Below are 14,736 nucleotides of genomic sequence, written 5' to 3'. Positions count from 1 at the left end.
TGTGAGTGTAGATGCTGCTGGGAGGAGCAGTAAATGGAGAGAGAGAGAGAGAGGCAGAGCTGGAGTATGAGGTAGAGTGCTGCTGAGTGGGAGGGTGAGCATATGGGGGGCATGGAGGATGGGAGATGGAGTAGTATTTCTATTAAAGGGACAGAGTTTATTTCTTCAATACTACAGTAAAAGACATTACAGGAAATGTTACAGAAATTCTCTTTATTTATGGCAAATATGTTGTAATACAGAGTTCCAGGATAGCAATTACTCACACGTGTGATTTTGATGTTCTCAAAAACATCTACAGTACATGGCTAGCTTTAAAAAAGTGGACGCTCTGCTTCTAGATATAGTTTGTTAGAAGAATTTCTGATATCGAGAAAGATGAATTGATTCAGGGTGAAGGGGAGCTGGAGCCTACATGTCCTGCTGCCACAGAACCCATATACACTTTGGTCAGAGAAACCTTAAATAACCCTTTCATGTGAAGTTCGACAAGTACATGTCATATAAAGCATGATATATGTATGAACCTCCTCTGACATGAGAATCTCAAACAATAGACCTTTTTCACAGAAGACATTTTGACATTTTGTCACAGTAGAAAAAGCACAGGTGTACTGTAAATAATAAAATTAATGATGGCTAAAATTATGTAAAAAGACTGTTTCTTACCTGTGATCTAAAATCATCAATTATCACATGTACCTTTTGCCACCAGGAAGGCAGAGTAATTACAACATTACACTTAAAATGTATAGTTTTTTTGAACTCTTAAAATAAAGTGTGGATGCTACGTGTTTGTTATTAACACAAACACCTAGCAGGAAAGATTGTGGCTGACCCCTCCCAAACCAGTCACAAACAATTTCAGACACTGCGGTCCATCACTCACGCCACAAGAACAGTTTCTTCCCATCTGCAGCTGTCCTCATCAACAAGGTCAGGGACCATCACGGATACTGAAAATGTGCAGCTTTTTCATCTAAATATATATTGTACATATTTTGGCACATATCTGGCATGGCTGAATGGGCTGAGGTTTGCGTCTTAGTGGTCCAAGTTTTAAGGACTACTGTTGCTTCTTCGAATCCCCTCTACGAAGTTTACAAAGAATAGGCCGGCCAAGTCCACGTCAACATGAAGCCTTTTATTTATTGTTGTTTTATTGCCTGGAAAGCACAACGTGACCCTTTCTTAAAGGCTGCTCAAGATGCAAAGTACAGCATAATTATGCTGTAAAGGAGCAAACAGCCTGTGTTTTAATAGCTCCCTTCTATCAACCTTGAACTGTATTTTATGATCTTGGAAAACTTGATGACAACATTTTTAAGCAGTCTGTGTTGAAATGCTGTTTGTACTATAGTGATTGAATCTGCACATTAATAATGTCCACTCCAGTTTTTCTTCCAAAATAAAGGTAAGATTTATTTTTTTATACAGTATAAAGTATCTGGTACAGTCAGCTAGCACTCAAACTCACTTTCTAAGTGCTTGTAGAAAAGTGCACACCAGGAATTGTGGGGGAACAGTATTTGACCTTTAACACAAAACTATTTTCAAACTGTTTTCAAAACCAGGATTATCTAATGCAAAAACCATAAACATAGATTTGATAAAAGAAAAATGAAAGAGGTCTGAAATTATTCCAAATTTTGTTAAAATTCAAACTGACCTTTCTGAATGCAAAAATGCAGGGACAAATGACTAGCATTTGTTAGGCAACACTCTGCCACTAAATCATTTAGTGCTCATCGAACGCTTAAACAACAAACCACCTGAAGGCTTCACTCAAACTTGATTCCCTGGGCCAGAGGAAGATCCTTGCTGTAGTTTATCGTGCAGGTTGAACGCCTCATGTACTGCTTCCACGAGTCACTGCCCGACTCTCTTCCACCTCCTGTGTGTTTCTCTCCGCCAAAGGCGCCTCCGATCTCAGCTCCACTTGTAGGAATGTTGACATTCACGATGCCGCAGTCGGATCCTTTGGGCCCCAGCCAGCGGAAAACCCGGCCCATATCTTTAGTGAAGATGCTGCTGGACAGGCCCTGCTGGACCTCGTTGTTCCAGGCAAATGCCTCCTCTTCTGTCTTGAACTTGAGGACGTAGAGTATGGGGACGAAGGTTTCGGTGTGGACAATGGGGGCGTCGTGAGCCAGCCCTGTGATGAGGGTGGGCTCCACGTAGTTTCCAGGGCGGTCCATCACCTTTCCTCCGCAGACCAGAGTGCCACCCTGCTGCTTGGCCTGCTCAATGGCTGCCAGATACTGCTCCACAGCTTGTTTGGTGTGCAGAGGCCCATACAGGGTGCTGGGATCCCAGGGGTCTCCAATGCGGACTTGTTTGTAGGCCTTGGCGACCCTCTCAACCACTGTGTCGTGAACACTCTCGTGCAGCATCAGCCTCCTGGTTGTGGTGCAGCGCTGGCCAGCGGTTCCCACAGATGCAAAGACAGCGGAGGGCACCACAAGATTCAGGTCAGCATCCTCAAACACAATGATAGCATTGTTTCCACCGAGCTCCAGCAGCTTACGACCGAACCTTTCCTGCACCATCATGGCCACCATCTTGCCAACATGGGTGCTGCCAGTGAACGACACCAGATCTACGCGCTCATCCTTCGCCATGGCTGTGCCGATATCAGCACCTCCGCAGGTCATGGAGCAGATAGCGCCGGGCAGGTTGTTCTGCTCCAGCACCTCAGCCACAATCCTGGTAACTGCAACACTTGTGAGAGGTGTGGTTGGGGCTCCTTTCCAGAGGCAGACATTGCCGCAGGTCAGGGCGATGGCATTGTTCCAGCCGTAGACAGCCACGGGGAAGTTAAAGGCAGTGATGATGCCGACAAGACCAACTGGGTTCCACTGTTCGATCAGGGCATGGCCTGGTCTTTCTGAGGGCAGGATGGGCCCGCCAATCATTCTAGACAAACCAACTGCATAATCACAGACATCAACGTATTCCTGAACCTCTCCCACCCCCTCAACATATATCTTGCCCATTTCTAGAGACACCAGGCTCCCGAGGACTTTAATCTTCTTTCTAAGTGCATCTCCAATCTGCCTTACAATCTCCCCTCTTTTGGGAGCTGGAATATCTGCCCACATCTTCCAAGCCTCCTTCGTCTTCTGGACAGTTTCTTCGTACTCCGCCAAAGTTGCCTGGGTTACTCTGGCAATCGGCTCATTGTTGGCGGGGCAGTATGACGTGATGACCTCCCCGCTGCCTCCCCAGCTCCCATTGTAAACACCAGGGTTGTCCTCAGACAGGCCCAGCTCTTTCAGCCAGGAGTATTTGGGCTGGTTGATGAGGAGGCCTGACATGGCTGCAGACTGCTGGCAGCGTACAGATGCAAATTTATTTCTTAAGATGAGCCTGTTGTGCCGGGCAAGGGTCAGAGTGAGGCAGCGCTGCATGGGTGCTGGAAGCAAATGTTAAAAATTAATTTTACAGGTTTAACAATGAAGATCATCTGTAAATAATTGTTGACAGAACAACCTCACCACAAGGAGCAGATGAGCTTGTTCTGTCTTGGGCGGCAACTTTTATTTTTAGATTCAATTATGGATTAATCTGTTGATTAAAGAGACATCTTCAAATGTTTTGTTTGAACAGAGAAAAGCAACAAATCCTCACATTTGAGAAGCCTGCACCAGATAATGTTTGACGTTTTCTTTGATAATTGACTTAATTAATCAATTATCAAAATGATAGCTTATTAATAATGTCAATCAATTAATCATTTCAGCTCCAGTTTTCAAAGTAAAAAAATTACTTTAAAGTACAAAATAACTTCAAAAACTTGTGTCAGCTGCGTTATCCAAAGCAGGATACAGTGAACACGTGCTACAGGGAATGAGGACAGTCAACAGCTGTTGACCAGAGACAGCTGGTATAAAAATAGGAGCTTTTTGTTATAACTTCTTCTCTATGAATGCATAAAGTAAATACAGTGTAAGACATTCTTATTAAAGCTGAAACAATTCATTGTTTAATCTGCATACATTTTGATAACCGGTTAATCGCTTTATTAAGCCAAAGAAAAGCCCCAAACTCCAGCTCCTAAAGTGACAATATTTTCTGTTTTTGTCACCTTAGGCTCTGTGAAAATGTCATTTACCTTATATTCACTATTTTCTGACATTGAACAGACCAATTGTGAAAATGCCTGACATTCTCACATCAACTATATAAAATATACATATAGCAGAAAGTCAATAACACAGAAGCCACAAGTTAAACAATGTGCATTAGGGTTGTAACTGGTTATAACTAGTAATATTTTAGGTTTCACTCTAAATAGTCTACGGGTTATATAACCATAGCTCTACTCAAACTTTGCCACTATGGCCAGCAAGTTACTAAACCATAGCCACCCTATGCGCTTGCGCACTTAATCCAATTTTGGACAACCATGAGGCTGTCGAAACTTGGACTTTTGAAATATTATGATACATAAATAAGACAACTAACACCTACAATGTCACTGAATGTAAACCAAAATAATAATTTAAGCTTTGTACTTTTTAATTCTACATGTCAGTAAGTCAGTGTTGCTACTTTTGCAGCATGACGTGACATGGTCGCCGAGCTTAGACTCTTGTTGAGTCTAAACGACCGTGACTCAAGGTCCTGCTGTTTACACTCACTAACATCATGCCTTGCTGTTATAAAGCCTGCACTTATACTATCTGCGCGTCTGTTTTTAGTGAGTAAAGGTACGTTTATGCTACTTATAATCAGTTTTTCACTCACGTTGATATCAAGTTCGCAGGGCCACGTCCACTCCACAGCATGGAAGTAATTGCAGTCTCTGGATGTTTCGTCACAGCTGAAACGGAAGTACTGATGCTGTGCTGCATTCTGATTGGACAGCCGCCTCTACGCAGTGTGGCGCCTGCTTTGTTAGATTGATCCATGCTAACAAATTTCCTTTGTTGTGATTAACCGTTTAGCGGTTGTGATTCTGCTGTAATAATTTATATTAAGAACGTTTCTGTTGCGATCATATAGAGGATGAGTGGCGGAGTGTATGGAGGCGGTGAGTGGGATCTCATGATTAAAATATAACAAACTGTTGTCCACGTTGTCCCGTTCTCTAGCTTTAGCAGGCTTTACTGTTAGCTAGCTATGCTACGCTGTGCTAACGTTTAACTAGCTCCGTGGTAGACTAAAGCTTCTTTCTTGCTAATATTTTTAATCGCCACGCGTTTAAGAATAAATTAATTTGTTAACATTGTAAGTGCGTCGTGTTGTGGCTTAAACCTAGTTTGTCAATGCAACAAATAAGTAAACCAACCCCGGTGCCGCCTAGCAAGCTAGCAAGGAAATGAATGAAAGTGGGCTTGCCGAACTCATGAACACATCCCGTTCTGTTTGTGTAACGTTAACGTTAAATATAGCTTTCTTTGAATTGAACAAATGTTTCCAAGTATCTCACAAATGAGTTATACGAGGGTACGTTGTACTTAACGTTAGGTTTGCTGAGTGACATGTTTGCGTTTCTGCTGATATTCACATGCCCACTTCACAGATGTGAAATAACTTCTTTATTTAGTTTACGATCATGTTGTTGTCATTGGTAAAAATATACTAGAATTAAAACTTACATTAATGTTTGTGTCAGTTACATTCAGCCACGGGTCCTTGTACAAGCTATAATATACACAATATACAATATTAACATACTTAATGTAAGTTGCTGAAACAAATCAAGTAGAACAGCCTGTGTAACGAGCTTTATTTTCTTAAGGTAGAGGATGTTTATTGCTCAAAGGGCATTTAAAGTATTACCTGAGGAGTTTGTAATAGACTAATCTAGAGCTCTGGCATCTGCACCAATACTGAGCAATACGTTTGTATTTTTATTTTATGAATTCATATGTAAGGTCATAATCAATTAACTTTCTGTTTGTCGTCAATACAAATCATTCCGTTTTGTATTTTAATACATTTTGTTTGTTGAAGCACTGAACTCAATAAGACTAATGAGTACAGATATATGCGCAAAACAGGTTAAATTTGGCATGGCGTTCTCATAAGACAAACTAGCATTTAGAACAATACTGGAAGAATACCAGAATAGCTGTCTCAGGCTGACATCCACAGATAGGGTGGAAGAATATCATTACATCCTTAGCTGTCATCATTGTAAAACATATTGTTAAATTTACAGTTTAAATCAAATTTCATCTTATTTCTGCAGATGAGGTGGGAGCTTTGGTGTTTGACATTGGCTCATACTCTGTACGAGCTGGCTACGCAGGAGAAGATTGTCCCAAGGTAAGTGGATCGCTCAAATGACCTGATTAACTATGTGTCTTTTCTTCCTCTGTGCATCATCTTCTTCCCTCCGGGGGTACGCCAATGTCAAGAAATGAGGGCTGTCACTCTGGAGACAGATGGCATAAATTGAGTCCTGATCGTTCTAGAGTACTTGCAGGGTGTTGATTTATATGCTCTTTAGGTGGACATCTTGATTGTGTAAATATCACTTTGATAAGAGAAGTTTCAGAAATGGACACTGATTGGCCATCATCTCTCATTAATCTATGTAATATTGGCCTTACGCAAATACCACAGTATGATAAACCCCGGTCATCATCTGTAATGAAATAAGTTCTCTTTTAAACTATGTGCCATATAATGCTAAACCTTACACCATGTGACCTCATTAATATGTGAGGTTATAGTTGGTGTGACAGTACCTGGTTTTGTGAAAAGAGTAGCTATATGCTATAGCAATCATACTGTTGATTCTGATTGGGCTTGCAGCTAACGATTATTTTCATTACTAATCGTCTATAAAATGTCAGAAATATGTCACAAATGTCTTACAAGTTCCCAGAGCTCAAGCTTACATATTCAGATGTATTATGTCGACCAGCAGTCCAAAACCCAAAGATATTAAATCTAATATCAGAGAATATTAAGAAAACTAACAAATTTTCACATGTGAGTAGCGATAGACTGTCGATTAATCGACTCCTTGTTTCAACTCTGATTGTAACGTTTAATGTTTCCCTCTGGTTTGACCTGAGCTGCTGTAATAGACCCTTTACACAGAAAATATTTTGGCATGTCACAGTAGAAAAAGCACATGTGTAAATAACACAATCTAAAAAAATAGTAAATTAAATAAAACTTGTAAAAATTAATGATGAATGAATTTGATTTAGCTGTCTCATTTTCACGGTCCTGGTATTGTGCATGCTGGCTCACTGTCATGACTTACTGGGAGACTTGAATAGAACAGAGCCATTGTTAATGTTGTTAGTAACACCTGTGCTTCTCCTGCTATAACAAGTCAAAATGTCTGCTGGGAAAAAAAGCCTATTGTGTTACAAGGTGCAGACCTTGTTTATGCAAGATTAATTACAAGCCAGAATGAAGTCAGGTACTGTTGAGGATTTCAAAACAGTTGTGATCGTTATCTTTATAAGTCAGAAGAGCATTGCCTCATCTTCACAGTTACACAAAAATGGGACATTTTTCATTGATTGTTTGGGATGGGGTTTATAAGGTTTTATTTCATTTTTGATCTCATGAATTATATTGGCAAACCAGGTCGTGTGAAAATGTGTCCTGATCTGTATTCCATCCTGTTTGCCTCGGATCAGGCGGACTTCCCCACGGTGATAGGTGTGACCCTTGACCGAGAAGATGGCAGCACACCCATGGAGACGGATGGTGACAAGGGCAAGCAGAGTGGCACCTCCTACTATATCGATACCAACCAGCTGAGGGTACCCCGGGAGAACATGGAGGTCATGTCGCCGCTCAAGAATGGCATGAGTGAGTATTGACTCATGGCATGCGTTTTTTCATGCATTAAAATCCAAAGAGCATTTTGTTTTTTAACTGCCATGTTCTTGGTTGTGGTAAATAGTGAGTGGACAGTAATATCACATACAGGCAGAACTCGGTTCATAATGTTCTGCTGAGAAATGACAGAATATACAACCTATGTGAACATACATGGGTTGTGTGTAAGTGAGAGATGGTGACTGCGCTCTGTCCTGATCTGTGACGTAAACTCAGCAATGAATATTTATAATCCTGTCTGCTTGATCCATATCCATAATTAGATACACACACACACACACACACACACACAAATACATGCACAGGATATACTCTCTCTCTCTATATATATATATATATATCTTAATGTTGCATTAAGATTCATATTACTGTTATTGCATACTGTCCAAATATTTGGACAAATTGTATTTTGATGCTTTGGCAACATGTTTTTGCCATAAAGCCCTTTTGAATTGAAAAAATTGAATTGAATTAGACTGTTTTGGTCCGACAGCAGACTTTGTAGGAAAACTCGTCACAACCCTGACTGACGTACAGATGACTGCTGTTAGTGAATATTAATGAGATTATTTGAAGACCAAGGGAACTAATTATCAAGAGCCCTCCCGTCTAGTGTCCTCTTGATGGAAGGCAGACCCCTTTCTGTCTTGGGTTTACTGCCATGTCTGCCTGACAGTGATCATATTTTCCCATCCTCACTTGTTCTTGTTTAAATCTTAGTGTGTCATCAACATCCAAAGCCAAATGTAGGTCTCATGTCCAGTGCTCGCCTTGGTGCTGAAGCTCAGTTTCACTCTCAAATTTAAATTTTTCTCACATCTGCTCTACGATATTTAGCTAAATCTATATTATGTTTCTCAATTGTTATCCAAAACTAGGGCTGCAACTGACGACTATTTTAATTATCGACTATTCTTTTGATTAATCAATTATTTGTTTAGTCCATGAAATGTCCCAAAAATTCTCATTACAATTTCCCAGAGCCCATCGTGATGTTTTCAAATAACTTTAAATTAAATTGAAATAACTGAAGCTGGAACTAGTGAATGTTGGCTTTTGTTTTTGATGAATGCTAAAACATTAATCAGTTTACTGTAGTAAAATTATTGCCACTTGGTTTCCTGTCTATTGACCGATAAGGTCATTGCCTGAAATCCTCTGCGATGAATGCTACAGTTTGTAGGTGTGTTGGATTTCTGTCACCCCACAGCAGCGGATATAGAACAAGTGCTCCGGTGCACTGACCTAGCTGATGATGCTCATCAGAATCTGGTCCAGTGGAGTTTGGCTGTGAGGCTATTTAGAGACGAGTGTGACACCAATCTTAATTGCAGCAGAACAGCACAGTGGGACCACAGGCTCCCTCAGAGGGCTGACCTGGAACATTGGTGCCTGTTGCTCAAATTATTATCTAAAAAAGCTCATCATCGCTCTATTTTCTCCACCATCTGACCCAGCAACGATGATGATGAAAGATACACGTTTTTTTGTGACGTAGATTTTGTTTTTGTAGGCCTGTAACCATTAATAAAGTAAAGACATACCATGAGAACATAGCTGCCATGTACTCACGGTATGTCTTTGTTTATATACAGGGCTTCTTCATGTGTAAAGAAATGTTTTATGTGTCCACCAATAACTGCACACTATTTTCCAAAACTAGATGTGGCTATCTCATGTTAAGCACAGATCATTGTTTGTCCTTTGTTCTCATCCGTATAATAGCTTAAAATAGTAAATCAGCAGTTATTTGACATTTAACAAGCCCTGTCTGTGTCTTCTCCTCTGCCCTGTCTACAGTTGAGGACTGGGACAGTTTCCAGGCCATTTTGGATCACACCTACAAGATGCACTTCAAGTCTGAACCTAGCCTGCATCCAGTGCTCATGTCAGAAGCATCGGTGAGTTAGCATTTGTATGAGCTGGAGTCTGAACAACACTGGCTACTTATTCTGTGATGTATCAGGGCTGAGCAGTATCCATAGTTTGAATTTATCAGACCGTTTTGCGATGTTTGTTTTAAATGTATTCAAGGGTATGGTGAGGCGAGGATTTTAAGTGAAGTTTGTTTCCTGTGCTGGTCCTCATCACCTTACGGAGACACATAGTAGTTTGTGTTGTGCTGACGATAATCTGCTGTAAGCGGCCTCTTTTCTGTTTTGTGTCTGCAGTGGAACACACGAGCAAAACGGGAGAAACTAACAGAGCTGATGTTTGAACATTACAACATTCCTGCCTTCTTTCTCTGCAAATCAGCCGTGCTGTCTGCGTATCCTTTACTATTTCACTTCATCCAGAAAAGGAGTTATTAATAATGAGTCATTGTCCCTTAACTGTTGGACAATGGTCTCAGAGTAACGCTTCTATTATGACAAGTCTGTTGAACTAATACTGTATCTGTTGAGCTGTATTACATATCCTTTACTCTGAGTGTCTAAGCTTTGCCAACGGGCGGTCTACAGGCTTGGTCCTGGACAGTGGGGCCACACACACCACAGCAATTCCAGTGCATGACGGCTACGTCCTCCAGCAAGGTGACCTATCTTTAATCGTTCATCATAAATTGATAATCTACCTGCAGAGTTTACTTGGTTTACATATAAACCAGGGAAAAAGTCCTAAAGCCTTCATTGATGCATGTGCTTATCATCTATGATATATGTTGCCATCTGCTGGTTGGAGCTTGCACCTCAGCCTTGCCAATCAAGCCAGCTGTTCCTACAAATGTTCAGTTACTACAAGCGTCTGTTACCATTGTGAACTATTGTTGGACAAGAGAGCCATCAAGTTTGTTAGTCTCTTAGATTCCAATCCCTCAGTGTAAATGGTGCCTGATTTAAATCACTTTTCAGGATGAAACTAAATCAGTCACAGTAATATAATGCTTTCTGGTACAAAGCTATTTCAGTCAGAGCTGCAATGAAACAAAGGAGGAGAGTGATTCAGCAGATTGCTAATCTAAAAGATTTGGAGGCATTACAGGCACATCATGGTTATAGTGATGCATCAAGTTTAGCAAGTTTAAACAGAGTGTGGAGTTGCTGTATTAATATGTAGACATGGCAGAGCTTTACTGTGTTCCTTCAAGTCATGTGTTATTTATTCTTTCTGCCAGGAATCGTCAAATCACCCCTGGCCGGAGACTTCATGAGTATGCAGTGTAGGGAGCTTTTTCAGGAGTTAAATGTTGAAATAATCCCCCCTTACATGATTGCATCAAAGGTAAGATCTTTTTTTGGAAACCTAATTTTAGAGAATCTAATTTAAGTTGTTTCACAGGTGGAGTGGTAGGTTTTAGGGTTAGGTCTAATACATACATACATTGCTTTAGCCTGAAACCAGCTGTTTTAACAAGTTTTATTACACATGCAAGTGGCATTCAAGTCAAATTTATTGAGACTTGGATTAAACAGTGCCTGGAAAATGGTAGTTGTGGAAATTGTTTGGGGTGCAGGACAGGTGAAGATGAAACAGGTGAAGCTGTGTCTTGCAAATACTTTTGGATGAACAAACATTATTTTAATGCAGTTTACACAAAAGTTGTTAAACATTGAAATGTTGACATTTTTCTTTTCCTTTTGTCTCTGTATAAATTGATTTCCAATGTTGCCTATACATTTGATCAACTGGCTGTTGAATGACACAGCCTGTAGTCTACATACAAATACACTATAAAATATAATCCAGTAATTTAACTTTATCCTTTACTATTTGGGCTGTGTATTATTGACATCTTCCTTCATACCAGATAATGTCAACCACACTGTCATTACAGGATCCAGTGCGGGAGGGATCCCCAGCCAGCTGGAAGAAAAAGGAGAAACTACCTCAAGTCACCCGCTCATGGCACAACTACATGTGTAATGTAAGCAGCAAACTCTTCTTCATATGTTGTATCCTAGCAGAAATAAAGGAATTGTTGATTTGCTTGGTATGTATTGAGTTTTTGTGGAATATGTGTCAGCTTGTCTTTTCTTGATGTCTGCAGTGTGTGATCCAGGACTTCCAGGCATCTGTGCTGCAGGTGTCAGACTCACCATATGATGAACAGTAAGAGCATTCTTTGCAGCTTAATATGAATCTGTTCATTACGAAGACATCATTTTTTACTTAAGTTCAACAGATGCCCGCTATTATAGTGCATAGTCTTAAAACCTGCAAGTTTTTGAGCCATAGGTTCCTGCACCAATGCTCTGCTGCTTTTCACTTCATGCAAAAAAATAAAGGAGAGTGGATGTACATTATCCTTTTTACTTTAACCCTCAGCTTCTGTGGAGGTTTACATGCTGAAAGTATATATCTTCTGAAAGGTTAAAATGTCAGTTTCATCCCAAAATAACTAACTCACTTGTAACCCCCCCTCCCGTCTTTCATCAGGGTTGCTGCACAGATGCCCACAGTGCACTATGAGCTGCCCAACGGCTACAACTGTGACTTTGGTGCTGAGAGGCTGAAGATCCCAGAGGGGCTGTTTGACCCCTCTAATGCGAAGGTGTGTGCATGCTCAGAACAACAGGGCAGCCAAAATAGCTAAACATACTCTGTGACTGAACACTGCCCTAAATAAGGAAAGCTCAGTTATTAAAGTGTTGGTTTTATGTGTTAAGTCTTTTGAAAATGTAATTTAGTATTTTTGTTTGTTCTGATCACTTCAGGGCCTGTCTGGCAACACCATGTTGGGAGTCGGCCATGTGGTGACAACCAGCGTGGGAATGTGTGACATCGACATCCGGCCGGTGATTATCAAGATGTTTTGGTGGCTGAAATATGTTCCTGTTCTTTGAGACACTTAAGTTTAACTTTTATCCATTTAAATGATGCTGCTAATTAGAGTGAATTTCAAACGACTGAATGGGTAAAGGTGACTTGGTCAAACGTTTAAAATAGAATAGATTTTAAGAATTGATAGATTCATACATTTTGCCTAGCCAGGAATGTAGATGAATCATTAAAGGTGAGTTTAAGGCCAACCTGCAGCTTCAATTAAAAAGCAGCGTAAAACACTTTTTAACAATGCTTTTCATTTAAAAAGATGTTTGGCCAGTAGTAAACAAATATCTGGACATGCGGGAAAACTGAAGTAGATGTAGACTAGGCTGGTTGAGGCAAATAGGGTATTCCCCAAAAATATGTATATTGCAACTTCTAGAAATATAATAACTCCTGGAATTCATTCATTGTCACTTTTTGATTAAACAATCTGAGGTTATTTAGAATTTGTTCGTTTGATAAGACGCAGTGTATGTGTCTTCAGCGTTGCTTTAAAACCAGAAACTGACCTTTTGACTTGGCTCTCAGGGTCTGTATGGCAGTGTGGTGGTGACAGGAGGAAACACGCTCATTCAGGGCTTCACAGACCGACTGAACAGAGAACTCTCCCAGAAAACCCCTCCGGTGAGTTAATGCCACTACTTCCTCGCATATTCTGATTATTATCTTAGGCTTTAGTCAATGATAGACAGCAAATTCAAACTACAGCGCTCCTTGATGTTGTTGTCATCTGAAAAAAGACAGTGCTGTTTAATTTTAACGTAAGTATTCATTTATGCACACTTTATGTGGTGTGATCTTTTTAAATACATGACCGAAGACTACTCTGTTTCCTGCCAGAGTTTGACATATTTGTCTTTGATTTGCAGAGCATGAGGCTGAAGCTGATAGCCAACAACACTACAGTGGAGCGCCGGTTCAGTGCCTGGATAGGAGGCTCCATCCTGGCGTCACTCGTAAGGACACACAGTAGTTAAAACTGTGTTATAAGAATATATCAACATTTACATTATTTTTTAATCTTTGACAGTAGTTGTTGAGGTAAAGGAAACTCAGATGGGATTTAAAGCAACAACTCCAGAGCTGGCGACTTTGCTCTTGGACCATCAGGCAACCACTAGCTGATTTCATAATAGGGGCACACAGGAGCATTCATACCCAAAGATTTAAAGGGACATTTTCTATTTTATCTCTGTCGTATATATTACATAATTGGATTCTTGTTTTCAGTAAGGAAACAGCTCTGGTTATGTACGTGTATTCCTGCCTCTTGTTTTTATCTTATAGTACAAAGTATAGAAACTGAACATGTTTTCTCCGTCATGCCAGGGAACCTTCCAGCAGATGTGGATCTCCAAACAGGAGTACGAAGAGGGAGGAAAGCAGTGTGTGGACAGGAAGTGCCCTTGATTTGCCACCTAACCCTCCCCGTCACTGTCTTTGCCACAAGCTCAACTTCATGAGTCGCTCACCTCCGACCCTGGACTCAGGAACACCTGCGGATGATCGCTCTTGTTTTATATGATTTGTTTTTTTTAAATAACTGAGTTTGTCCATATGCAGCCTGTCTAGGATTTATTGTGAAAATCAGACATTAACATCTACAAAGTTAACTGTGTCACTATGATGAAATGGGGTTCATGTTCCTTTGTTTATATCATATGTCGGTCCGTTGCCTTATCTTTAGATTGTTGGTGTTTTGAGGAAACCTTGCATCTTCAAAAAGTCAGTTTTTCTGGAATTGACAAAAGCAAAGTTTCTGCAGAACGCTGACGAGGTAAAATTTGGGTGATGTGTGTTTGGAGGAACAACCTCAGTGTTTAGGGTGAATGTCTTTTGTCCATAAGCCTCTCTTTTTTGTGTAGTAAGCTCATCATAGGCTAAGGCTGCTCGCCTGTGCTTGTGTGTGTCAACTCAAATAAATCTGTATTTAATTTTCACTTTGCTTGTCATTGGCTACATATGGTCTTTTAAAAATAAAGTCCTTTTTTTGTTAAATGATTTCCTAAATGAGTTTGTGATAAAAAAAAGCCTACTTTTACATGTACATTATTTTAACTGAGGGTTTCTTGTATTAATCAAGACCGATGTGGTGGTTTGACATGAAACAGAGCAGGTTTACATTTACAATTACTGTAAAGTTGCATA

The 14,736-nt window shown here is 40.3% G+C and overlaps 2 protein-coding genes across 2 annotated transcripts; one reads left to right on the top strand and one right to left on the bottom strand.

Annotated features, from left to right (window-relative positions):
- Positions 1 to 1,376: 1,376 nt before the first annotated feature.
- On the bottom strand, positions 1,377 to 4,789 carry aldh7a1 (aldehyde dehydrogenase 7 family, member A1). Its single transcript, XM_070908983.1, has 2 exons — positions 4,750 to 4,789; positions 1,377 to 3,415 (listed from the first exon to the last, which is right to left on the bottom strand). Exon 2 carries the CDS (start codon positions 3,408 to 3,410, stop codon positions 1,782 to 1,784), a length of 1,629 nt encoding a protein of 542 aa, XP_070765084.1. The 5' UTR covers positions 3,411 to 3,415; positions 4,750 to 4,789; the 3' UTR covers positions 1,377 to 1,781.
- Positions 4,790 to 4,919: 130 nt separating this feature from the next.
- Positions 4,920 to 14,586, top strand: actl6a (actin-like 6A). Its single transcript, XM_070908662.1, has 14 exons — positions 4,920 to 5,035; positions 6,200 to 6,276; positions 7,614 to 7,788; positions 9,619 to 9,719; positions 9,990 to 10,087; positions 10,258 to 10,352; positions 10,934 to 11,040; positions 11,594 to 11,683; positions 11,807 to 11,868; positions 12,196 to 12,310; positions 12,474 to 12,554; positions 13,117 to 13,212; positions 13,458 to 13,544; positions 13,918 to 14,586. The coding sequence occupies exons 1-14, from the start codon at positions 5,011 to 5,013 to the stop codon at positions 13,996 to 13,998; spliced, it is 1,290 nt and encodes a 429-aa protein (XP_070764763.1). The 5' UTR covers positions 4,920 to 5,010; the 3' UTR covers positions 13,999 to 14,586.
- The last annotated feature ends 150 nt before the right edge of the window (positions 14,587 to 14,736 follow it).

This window comes from Enoplosus armatus, chromosome 7 (assembly GCF_043641665.1).
Source record: "Enoplosus armatus isolate fEnoArm2 chromosome 7, fEnoArm2.hap1, whole genome shotgun sequence".
In the NCBI taxonomy this organism is placed as follows: domain Eukaryota; kingdom Metazoa; phylum Chordata; class Actinopteri; order Centrarchiformes; family Enoplosidae; genus Enoplosus; species Enoplosus armatus.
The sequence above is the reverse complement of the archived record's forward strand: the minus strand, read 5'-3'. Positions and strand labels throughout refer to the sequence as shown.

Coding starts and splice junctions, on each gene's coding strand:
- aldh7a1 (XM_070908983.1), bottom strand. CDS start 3,410: ATGCAGCGCTGCCTCACTCTGACCCTTGCCCGGCACAACAGGCTCATC.
- actl6a (XM_070908662.1), top strand. CDS start 5,011: ATGAGTGGCGGAGTGTATGGAGGCG. Junction 5,036..6,199: donor TGGCGGAGTGTATGGAGGCG/GTGAGTGGGATC, acceptor TTATTTCTGCAG/ATGAGGTGGGAGCTTTGGTG. Junction 7,789..9,618: donor GCCGCTCAAGAATGGCATGA/GTGAGTATTGAC, acceptor CCCTGTCTACAG/TTGAGGACTGGGACAGTTTC.